Below are 12,243 nucleotides of genomic sequence, written 5' to 3'. Positions count from 1 at the left end.
TTGGAACGACATGAGGTTAAGTAAAAGCTGAACTATCCCTTTAAGGCATGCCCTGTGTATGTTTATATTTGCATACTTCTATGACAGATCAAATAATCGAAGATCCAGTTTTAGAAACCGGATGTAAGGCCATCCCAAAACAAAAGAAATGCAACATCCTCTTTTCTTCTCTCTCGAGTCTGATCTGATTAAGTCATTACTGGTGTAACCACTAACCAATCAGGTGCTTTCTTATCTGCTGACTACACTCACGCAGAACGGTAAACACAGCCCCCTGTCAGCTGGCCATGACACAAATGGAAATAGCTCAGTGACCACATTGACCCATCCCTACAGTGGATCAGGCCTTTACAGATCATGCTGTCAGTTTGATGGTAGGCAATAGCACAGTTTGGGACAATGAGTCTGTGGGGGTGGGGATTGCAGAGCAGAAACAACAGCACCAGTGTCTCTCCTTTGTATTAAACACATTCAAATGAAAAGCTAACTCAAGTCTAGGCATGACAGAAGAATAATAAGAATTCGCCGGTGTTTTATGCAGCAGATGTTATTGTTTTTTCTGTTTTATCTGTGTGAAAGATTAATTTGAAAGTGTCTTGATGGTGATATTCAGTTTGGCTGTTTGCATTTCAAGTAATCCAAACAGCTGACATTGAGGCAGTGCTTTATTTACAATGACAGTATACAAATGTGAAACCAGACAGATGTGCGTTTGCACAGTGTTAGATTTTGACATTCGTATCTTTTGTTTTCAGATTATCCTTCAATATTCAGTAGTCAAGATGTTTTGGGAGATCTTTTCAGAGACACTGACACCAAAGTGTGGTTGTATCAATCTCATTTATTTCTTTACAGTCAACAGTTTATACAAAGCACAACAGGGTGTTTACTGAAACTGCCTCAAGCAATCAACTGGTTAGGGTATGTACATTTTAAGGTTAAATAAGCGTACTGTGGAAAGAAATGTCTAATACAAAGATGGGGCTTCATTAACCCTTAGGGGGTTTCACCCATGCCCATTGTTCATTAGGGCGGGGAACGAAATAATGTTTTAAAACACACTACACCTTGAGGGGCCTCACCCACGTCCACTGCACTCTAAACGATTTTTGTTGTTCAATATTATTACTGTTTATTCAGAAGTTTCTTGCTGTAACAGCTGTTTACAGTTTGTTACTGTAGATTTTGTTTTTGTAACAGTATTCTGTAATCTCAATTATTTTCCACTGTTTACGCTGTGTACTGTAATTTTCCATTGCATTCTGGGAAAAAATTAGGCCTACTGTAAATTTAAATAGAGCAATCTAACCTGAATGCACAAAACAACAACAAATCTCGAATTTTATTTGAAGAATTTTCTATGCATGCTTTATTTGGTTTTATTGAACATTTTAACATCAGAGCTTAGGTCATTTTCCTACTTTACTATACATAAGGCATTGGTAGCTTTAGTTTTAGTTTAGACATAAAAGCACATATTCACTACTCTGTGATCTTTTATTAGTGACATAGGGCTAGTTCGTGATTAAAGTTTTTTGTGTTTTGTTTCTTGGAGAATTATCACTGTTGCCCCTGATGTTACAGCTGTTGCCCCTGTTCCATGTGTCCTGAACCACTACTCTTCCCACCTGGTTCCAACATCTACGTTTACAAATTTAATTCTACTGTTTTTATTATGAATTCTATTAGTAGTAGTACTGCATTGTTAAAATTCTATTTTTCAGAATTCTTCAAGTGTCTTTCTTCTCCTATTTTATATCAGCAGCTAAAACAGCAGAGGTATTATGATATATAATACATGTACTGCAGGTTATACAGTAGTGTATTTACAGTAGAGTAAAAAATACAGTAACAATCCTGTGACATTAAAATATTGTACGGCACTTTTAAATAACACACTGAACTTAAATAAAAATACTGTTTTTCAGCAAGGTAAAGACAACAGTAAAATGCTGTACTTTATTTGTACAGTCATTTTACTGTGGTATAGTATACGGCAGCTACTGGATAATTGTTGCTAGTAAATTACTGTTAATTTGACAATAATCATTTTACAGTGGGGGCACTAAAGAATCAAACACTAACACAAAGCAAGAGGGGTGTCAAGGTTTCAAATCGTGTGTTTAACCCCGTTCTCCTGTCCTAAATATTTCACAGAAAAATATCATGTGTAGTAAAAATGCATCTGGGAAAAAGAGATTAGTTTCTATGTGGCATTTATAAACCCCTCCCGACACACACAAATAGGTAACGCCCACATCCGGTGTGCGCTAGGACCACTGGGACACAAGCACACATCGAAGGCTTCCGTCGCTGCCTGGCTGCTAGGACACACCTGGCTTGTCTGCTGCTTATTTAACTAAATTCTAACGCAATGGAAACGACGCGACGGCTTGTCTGTGACATCGCGGTATTCAGATACTTGCTTTAAACGCATCGCGAGGTGAGTCGACCAAATCATTCGATGATTTATCTTGCGGTTTACTCCCCTAAATCAGTATTTCTCAAACTCATCTGTGTTTGTGCACTTAGGTGGCTGGATCGGTGCTGATTCGGCTCCATTATGCTTGTCAGATTCAACTTCACAGATTTGTCTTTAAAGTGCGCGTATGTGGCAATGCGCGTATGAAACGCGAGTGCACTATGTAGGCGACCGCTTATAAAGACGTTGGGTGCATGACATGAAGTGCGATATTCTTATGTAAGATGGAAAACAACACAACGAACGATCACGACATCACGGAGGTGTCGGCGCAGCAGAAGTCCGCCGTTAAGGAGAACGGTTTCACGACGGCGATCAACCACAGCAAGATCCAGCCTCCCTTTAGCGTGGTGTGGACGACAGTCCTGTACTGCGCGGAGTTCATCTGCGCAGCGGTGCTCAGCAGTAAGTACCACAAGTCGGACGACGTCGTGTGGATGGGACTGAGCATCACATTCATGCTGGTGCCGTCGGTGCTGACCCAGCTCACCCTGACGTTTGTGCACCGAGATCTCGGGAAAGACCGTCCGCTTGTGCTCTTCATGCATCTGCTTCAGTTGGGGCCTATCATAAGGTATGACAGTGACGATCACATGACCAAAATATTGACAAACAGCTGCAGTTCAACATTGCGTGTGTGCGCGCGTGGTTACTGTACAATAATAATTCAAAAAGGTTAAAAACGTCTTTTGGGTTTAAAGGGATGGTTAACTTTCAACATACATTTTCATGATCATTTACTCACACCTGTTGTCATCCAAGATGTATTTTTTCCTTTAGTCGAAAAGAAATGAAGCTTTTAATGAAAACATTCCCAGGATTATTCTCCATATAGTGGACTTCAACGGACTCCAAAAGGTTGAAGGTCAAAATTACAGTTTCAGTGCAGCTTTAAACGATTCCAGACGATGAATAAGGGTCTTGTCTTGCGAAATGATCTGTAATAAAAAAATAATGATATGCTTTATAAACACAAATGCTCGCCTTGCTCTGAGAAGCGCGTTCACGATTTAAAAGGGTCACGCTTAACGTAAGCGGAATATAGGATACGCACACGAAATGACCATTTTATACAAAAAACTGACACAAAGACAATTGAATACGTGACCTTTTCAACGTAATTACGTAATACGTGAAGCCGTGATCGCGCTTAGCAGAACAGAGCAAGGTGAGCATTTGTGTTTATAGAGCATACACATTTTTACCTTTTTTAGAAAAGGACAGATCATTTCGCTAGATAAGACCCTCATTCATCGTCTGGTATCATTTAAAGCCCTTTGAAGTTGCACTGAAACTGTCATTTTTAACTTCAACCGTTTGGAGTCTATTTAAGTCCACTATATGGTGAATAATCCTGGAATGTTTTCATCAAAAACCTTAATTTCTTTTTGACTAAAGAAAACAATACTTAAACATCTTTGATGACGACAAGGGTGAGTAAATTGTTCACTTTCGACATAAATTTTAATGACAATTCCTTTAAGGGTGTTGAATTGGTTCCATTCACTAAATAAATGGGAACCAATACCATTCCCATTATAACCATTATATTCATAGTTTTTGTATCACTAAAATGATCTTTCGTCTTTTTCAGGGCTGTTTAAACCTGTGGTTTTAGATGTTTTGGTACATTTAATGAAGGAAATGTTTTGGTTTTTGCATTAAATCAAGGCCACTGATCGTAAACAAATTTAGTGACCATGATAACTCTGTTTCCGTGTTGTACACAAGATGGTCTAGTTAAAACATTATCAGGTTTTAATAAGGAGATAAAATGAATCCGGCTTTGCGTACTTGTCAGAATAAGTGCATTTTAACATTAAAGAGTATGAAGAAAGAATGAAGTGCCATAATTAACTAAACTAGAAAATTCTGTTATGAAGATAATTTGCATTGCAAAAATACATTTATCAATTTAGAAAAATGCAAAATGGAAACATTCTAGTATAGTTGACTATGTAGTACAATCTATTTTATGTATGCTTGTGTGTTAAACAGCTATAGTCTAACATTAGAAATTTAATATCAATTAAATAATTGATTTTCTAATGACATTTTTCTTACAATATTGATAATTGGTTTGGACTATTTTAATGTAATTTGATAATTCAATGGAAGAGTTGGCCAATGCAGATAGCAAATAAAAAGTTGTTCTAAAACCTGAACATTTTTAATTTTATGAACGGATAAGTCCAAAGACCTAGACCTTTGACAGATCATGTGCATACCTATAAAGTTGAACAGTAATGTTTTCTTATTTGTTATGAATGAAATCTTTGAGCATTTTAAGCACTGTGGAAATTTCCCCCTCGGTGTACACCACCCAAATGCCAGAGAGATCTTGTAATAGTTTATTTCACAACATGTTTCCAGCAGTTGTAGTTTTGTTCTTCATCCTCATATAATTTCAGAATACACTGTGAGGATATGAGTTCAAAGTACACAGTATTCACAGTATTAGTGAGTACTTTGGAAGTCTCCCAGTAGACACTTGGATACTCCCATTCCTTCTGGCGCCCATGTGTTGAATTTCAAAATGTGTTCAGTCTTGTTGAGCAAACATATTTTCCTGGTCGAAAGGCGGAGTTTGTGGAGATAAGGAATTGAATGTGAGTGGAAAACAAAGTCTTGTAGTTTGGATTTGAAAACGACAGGTGTAGCACACACTCTGTATTCAGATGTCATTGTACCCTCAGTACAAACTACACTGTACTTTAGGGATTTGTGCGTGGTCATTTAAGCACAAACACTATCTAGGCCGCAGTCATGTTTGAAACGTATTCAGATATTTTGATAGGCTGTTGGCTGTACAGCATAAATCAATATCAAGTTCAATATCAACCCATTCATTCATCCATCGCTGCACTACAGTTGGTTTTTCGTGTAGGTGTAGTAACATAAGGGCTGTACATTTAAATGTACACTTGTAGTAGTTGTGTGCTAGCTAGTTTACATTAATTTGCTTGGCACGTGTTCTTTCTGAGAACACATAGTTTATCTCTCACCAGCTGCAGACAAAACATTAAGATCAAGTTTCGCATCAAAAACAGTATTTGAAAAGTATTTGTTTTGTAAATTGTTTGTTATTTTCTTTTAAAATGATTTTACTGATGTTCTGCATACGCTGTATGCAACAAGACATCTGTTTCCACACTTTTGGCCCAGTCTAAAATATGCTGGAGGAATTTGGAGTCCCAGTATGTAATGTAACTCCTTGTGCTGAGGTCAGTAAGTTAGCAGTACATTGTAAAGAGAAACTGGGGGTTAAGGGTGAGTAACGACATTATAAATCTCTTACACAATGTCAAACTCTGGTCAATTACAGGAAATGTATTTTTCCTCGGCAAAACTCCATCCTGTCCAATATTATCTCACAAAGACTCTTGACTATGAAGTGTGATTAAATGATGATTCTTTATTAATTGACAAATGATAATGTTGGCATATTTAAATGAATTCCAATTAATCTGTGGATTCATGTTCACATTTTTCAGATTGTTACTACATAACATCTTGGTTTGGCTGCATACACCAAGGTTGTGTATTGATCGCAGTAGATGGAAAAAAAGCTTTATCCGTTGGCAGGCATCACATATCAAGATCAAAATAGCCACCTTTATCGTGTCTTTGAAATGACAGGACGTAGTTGCCTAGTTGTTGCTTAGGAGAATGTGTATGATGCTGTAAATAACATTTAACTGGATCTGGTTGCTTTGTGCAACTCAGGCCAAGCCAGAAAGCTCTCACATTGTTTAATTCAGATTGTGCCAAATTATAACCTACTCCAAAGAGCTTCTTATTTGAATAATACCTGTGAATGCTTTGGGTTACATTTATTATGGCGATTTTATAACTGCATTTACTCTTCCACTATCATCACTCAAAGATGTTTAAAGTGATTTCATTGTGATTCCAATGCAACCTTAAACAAATGTTCAGTTGTATCATGTTCCAAACACATGACTTTCTTCTAGGATAACAGGATTCCATACAATAGCAGTACATATTGAATGACTAATTTTAGTGCTTCGTAAAGCACCTGATACTGCAGTTGAGTAGTAGCAACAACTATAACCAGCAGTACAGTGACTTTGCAACCGCATGTGATTTCATCATTTCACTGTAAACTGGCCATTTGAATATTACTTTGCCTATGGCACTGTCATAAGTGTTTTTCTTTTGTGAGTAGCACATTCCAAGTGTTATGTAATAATGGGATTGTAATTTTAGGTTTTACATGAAGCCTTTAAAGCAGGGGTGTCAAACTCATTTTAGGGTAAGGGCCGGATGGAGAGAAAAGTGACAATGTGCGGGCCGAAGCACCTTTTTTAAACAATATTGCACCAAATTACAAATGAATTAGCAAAAAAACTAGAAAGACATACTGTTCTGTAAAAGGTGCATTTAATAAATCCTCAGAACGGTTCAATAACACTCTTATTCCTCTTTGAAAAAACTATTTTGTTTAGGTAAAGGCAATCAAAACCCTTTCCTTTGAATATGAATATTTTTTGTCAGATACTTTTTAAACTAGTAATGACAAAAATGCAACAGACTCTATTTGTGTACAGACGGTCACATTAAATATGAACCATACAAGCTATACAATATAATTCACTAATAGGAAAAACTGCCTTAACATATTTAACAATTAGTACAGTAGTACAACTTCACTTTGGATATGAACATTAAATATATACTAGAAATTCCCTTTAACAACAAAAGATCTAGATCACATCTGCATTATGATTTTAATTCCTGACATCTCTTTTCTTCAACCACATCAATCTCATGATGTCATTTAGCTGTCTGTTTGTGAGTCGAGAGCGCAGGTTGGACTTGTTAATGTTCATTACCGATTCTTGATGAATTCTCCCTCTGAAAACGACTTTGATCCCGTTGCGATTTCGTTGGCAATCAAATAGCGTTACAGCTTCATCAGTCCCTGTTGTTTTTGTGATCATTGACTGCTTTTTTCCGAGGCTAAAGTTAAATTATTGACTTTTCGAAGTTGTCCAGTGAATTTATCATATTTCTCTGCGTGTGTGACGTTTAATATTCTACTCGTTTTGCACAGCCACGGCTTGTGAGCAGATTAAACATACCGGCCTACCGTTGAACTGACAGAAGAAATACGTCTTCTTCCGTCAGTTTTCTTTATTTGGACATTTTAAAATCACTAGTCCTTGCCGCACAACTTAGCCAACTTTGTTTTCGAAATGTAGGCGGCGCTTTAGAATGCGCATGCTTGTTAGGGGTTCCGGCAGAAGCCCAATTAAATGATCAATGATAAAATAAAAAATGTAATAAAACAAAACATAATATGGCAGCGAAAACCTGCTTGTATTAATAAACTTTAAATTAATTAAAATAATAATAAACTTTTATTTCATATTTGTATTATTTTTCAAATCTTCCCTCGGGCCGTATTGGACGCCTTATCGGGCCGGATACGGCCCGCGGGCCGTATGTTTGACACCCCTGCTTTAAAGCAATGTTTTGAGTGTTTTAGCTCAACACAAAGAAGCTCTAAATGTGAGGGAGTAAAAGACTGCACATAAATGTGTGGCTGTATATGGACTAATATAAAACGCACATTTGTTTGCAGCAGAGTAGTAAAAGGTAGGGATGCACCGATAGGATTTCTTTTGGCTTATACCGATTTTAACAAACAACTATCGTTCGATTCTGATACCGATATTGGTCAGTTGCATAGTACTTTACAATACTAGATATTTTTACTGAACATGAATTGGATCCATTTAACATTTTAGGAAAGGCACAAGTTAAGGATTAAAATACAATAAGACAACATGACAATATTCAAAGGTGATTTTTGCTATGCAATATTTATTTTATTAACAACATTAACTCATGTTTGACTTCGCATTGAACATATCTTTAATGAACAATGGATTGGGTTCTGACTGACACGCTTCTCATGTTTCTGAAAAACGTATGTTGGTAAACTGGTTTGGAATGGTTACATTTCTTAGATGGTAGTGCCACCTTGTGGAAGCTGAGGATATGTCAGATAACCCTTATAGGGATAGTTTACCCAAAAATCATTTATTCGATGCATTGTCATTAAAAACTGTACATGACTCTTTTGTTCTGTGGAACACAAAAGAAGATATTTTAAGAAATGCGTCCACTGTGTGTATACAATGGAAGACAGTAGCTGGCTGGGGCCAAAGTTGTTTTACAATGTTCTTCAAAATATCTCTTGTGTTCTGCAAAGGAGAGAAAGTCATACAGATTTGAAATAACACGAGAGTGAGAAATCAATTTTTTTTATGTCTGGGTGATTATTGCACATCTCTATAGAAAACACAAGGGGGAGCTGCAGTGCCTGCAAGGTGCATATTTTAGTGTCAGGGCTGCTCGATTATGGCACAAATTATAATCGCGATTATTTTGGTCAATATTGAGATCCTGATTATTTAACACGATTACTCATTAACCTTTAAAACAACATTGAATTTATCTGAAAATAAAAAACTTAAGCAAAGAAATATCACTGCTGAACCACTATGAAGGAATGGTGTGCCCTTGGATTTATACTACAAGAAGAGAGGATCCTTGCTCAATTTAATTTCTTTTTTTTTTTCTTTGTAATTGATGAAGGCCAAAATTTACGATTACGGTTCATTTTCGATTAAGTGCACAGCCCTTGTATATATTGTAACTTTAGTATGATAATACTCGTCGAATGTACATTTACATTTATTCATTTGGCAGACTAACAAACACATAAACTTATATATATACCATAAAAATCAATAAATGTCAAAGCCCTGAAACAGACAATTAATCGTCATAATCGCAATGATTTATTAAGTTCATAATCGTGAAAGCCTTCCATAGTTGTAATACAACTCTCATGGTTGAAATATGGGTATTATAGTAAGACGATGTAAAAAATGTGTGTACTGTGGTTTTACTACAAATACCATTGTTAAACTGTGGTTACTGTCGTAAAACAATTTGTTTCATGAGAGAAAAATGTGCTTTCTTTTCTTAAATTGACAAGTGAACTCCGTTACAGAGACAGTTGACTGAAAAAGTAAAATGGTCATCATACTTGCGCACCTTTAATTCCAATCTTCTTACTCATCTGACTGATTCCTCTTTGTTTCCTCCCTTTTAGGTGCATTGAAGCTCTGATTGTTTACTGTCAGGTAGGAAGGAAAGAGGAGCCATATGTCACCATTTCAAGAAAGATAAAGCTAAAGCACGGGACAGGTTTGGGCCCAGCTTTAGAATGGGAGATCGGACACTCCGAGCGCAAGTTGGCCGTCCACCGCAATGCCTTCAAACGCACAGCTGTCATCCAGGCCTTTCTGGGGTCCACCCCTCAGCTTACACTACAGCTCTATGCCACCATACAGGAAAAATACATCCTTCCTGCACGATGTAAGTATGCTGTATTTCAAGATATTTCCTTTTATTGTTTTCACAAAATCTTACACACTTTCTTTTTACAGTCGCTCTGATGATCATATCCTTGATATCCATCACATACGGGGCATTAGTGTGTAGTGTGCTGGCCATACAGATCAAATATGATGACTACAAAGTGAGAATGAAACCCATTGCCTACCTGTGCATGATCCTCTGGAGGGGGTTAGAGATCGCCACACGGATCACGACCCTGGTGCTCTTCAGCACAGTGTTTACACTCTGGGTGGTCCTAGTGGGCCTGATCAACCTGTTTGTCTTCTTTTTCCAACCCTGGGTGGAGTTTTGGGCAAGGAGGGCATCGTTGCCTGAGAACGTAGAGACGAATTTCAGCAAGCTGGGCACCACTGTGGTCCTCTGCATGGTCACGTTTCTCTACGCCTGCATCAATATTTTCTGTTGGTCGGCCGTGCAGCTGGACCTCTCAGACTATGACCTTGTAGAGAAACAGCCCCGCTGGAGACGCCTGGCAATTTACTACACCCTGCGTTTCGTGGAGAACCTGACTCTCATCATCTTGTGGTACCAATTCAAAACAGACTTTTATGAATACGTGTGCACGCCGTTGCTAGTGGTACAACTCATCGTGTGCTATAGCCTAGCCGTGCTTTTCATGCTAGTCTTCCATCAGTTTTGCCATCCATGCCGCAGACTCTTCCATTACAACGTCGAGGACTGTCTTCAATGTGCGTGCTGCTGGAAGAAAAGGCAACCGCTGCCACCTACCGACCCTGAAGTTGCTTCTCAGGACCCGGCCCATCCTGACCTCACTAGCCATCTAACAGATAGAGAGACAGATATTGTGGATGATATTTTGGATGCAGCATGAAATGTGTGTTATGTTCCCGCACCGCTGTTTTGGTCCATGCTAGTCGTATTTGCACATATCCTGACTCAGGTGTATCATAGTGACTCTCTACTGTACTTTGTGAAGAAACATTTGATTTTATAAGGTCTTAAAAGCTTCAGGAATCTTTTATGTTGTTTGGAACGCTCCTCAAGGAGATATGTAACAGTGGTGTAGAGAGAGTAGCTCATCATTTATTAATTGTGGAGCGCTGATCCGAAGTCCAAAGAATGTGTTCTGTTGATAATGTTTCACAAAGGCTGGCTTTAGTGGACAGTTGCATGGCCAGTCTGTAGACCAGGTGTGTGGGAAATGTGCCAAGCGTGCCTAGCTGAAAGAAGCTATTTCTGGCACCCATTGCACTACTCCTTTTAGGGAAAAAACAAGACTTGAAAAGCCAGAGAGCCTTTAAAGATTTTCTGAATTTGCCTCGAGACCCATGTTTTTTATTTTTAATTGGCAGAGCTTTAACTTGCTAACTTAACTCTGGAATGCTTTTGCCTTAGTATTGAGAGACATTTTGAGATTGTGGCTAAATATAATATTAAAATAAACCGTGCTCTTAACTTTCAGCTGAAAAAACAGTCAGGTTGTTTATTTTGTGTGGGAATATGTTTACCTGTGTCTTGAGTCTTGATGTCTTTCTTTACTACTGGTTTGGAATATATGAATAAAAGCAAAGCTTACATTTATCAATTTCGTCTCACAATTCATGCTGTGGATATTTCGGTGAATCTCATGTAACATTTACATATTAACCCTTTCATGTATGAATTATAAAACCTCAGTCAGGATTAGCGTCCTTTGTTTGTATTGCTTTTAGGGCTTTTTTTCACTTTTTATAGGACCCTTGCTATTCTCCATATTAATGCTACCCATTGGAAACATTGTTAAAAACATGGAATTAACTTCCATTGTTATGCAGATGATTCTCCGCTATATATATATATATCTCATCAAGACCAGATGATTCCTCCCAGCTATCCAAATTGGCAGATTGCATCGAAGATATAAAACAATGGAATACTTGTAATTTCCTTATTTTAAATTAGAATAAAACAGAAATATTACTTATCGGACCAAAGACACGTAAATTAAATATTTCGGATTATAACCAGCAAGTTGAAGGATGTACTGTTAACCCAACAAATACAATAAGAGATCTTTGCGTTATATTAGAAAGCTACCTGTCATTTCGAAATCACATCTCAAATGTCACAAAAACAGTGTTTTTCCACCTGTTTCCAAATGACGAAATATATCATATGTTTTGCTGACGCAGAGATGCGTTTTCATGCATTTGAGGAAATACGATCACATAACACCAATGTTATCAGCCCTTCACTGGCTACCCATGAAGTATCTTATTGACTTTAAAGTTCTTTTAATCATTTATAAAGCCTTAAAGGGTTTAGCCCCTACCTACCTAACAGAGCTTCTATCATACTACAAC

The 12,243-nt window shown here is 37.5% G+C and overlaps 1 protein-coding gene across 1 annotated transcript; it reads left to right on the top strand.

Annotated features, from left to right (window-relative positions):
* Positions 1 to 289: 289 nt before the first annotated feature.
* xkrx (XK related X-linked) lies at positions 290 to 11,611 on the top strand. Its single transcript, XM_079480010.1, has 6 exons — positions 290 to 374; positions 756 to 1,142; positions 1,183 to 2,443; positions 2,533 to 3,056; positions 9,633 to 9,898; positions 9,970 to 11,611. The coding sequence occupies exons 4-6, from the start codon at positions 2,707 to 2,709 to the stop codon at positions 10,770 to 10,772; spliced, it is 1,419 nt and encodes a 472-aa protein (XP_079336136.1). The 5' UTR covers positions 290 to 374; positions 756 to 1,142; positions 1,183 to 2,443; positions 2,533 to 2,706; the 3' UTR covers positions 10,773 to 11,611.
* The last annotated feature ends 632 nt before the right edge of the window (positions 11,612 to 12,243 follow it).

This window comes from Barbatula barbatula, assembly GCF_947034865.1.
Source record: "Barbatula barbatula genome assembly, chromosome: 18".
Classification (NCBI taxonomy): Eukaryota; Metazoa; Chordata; class Actinopteri; order Cypriniformes; family Nemacheilidae; genus Barbatula; species Barbatula barbatula.
This window is presented reverse-complemented; position numbering and strand designations above follow the sequence as displayed.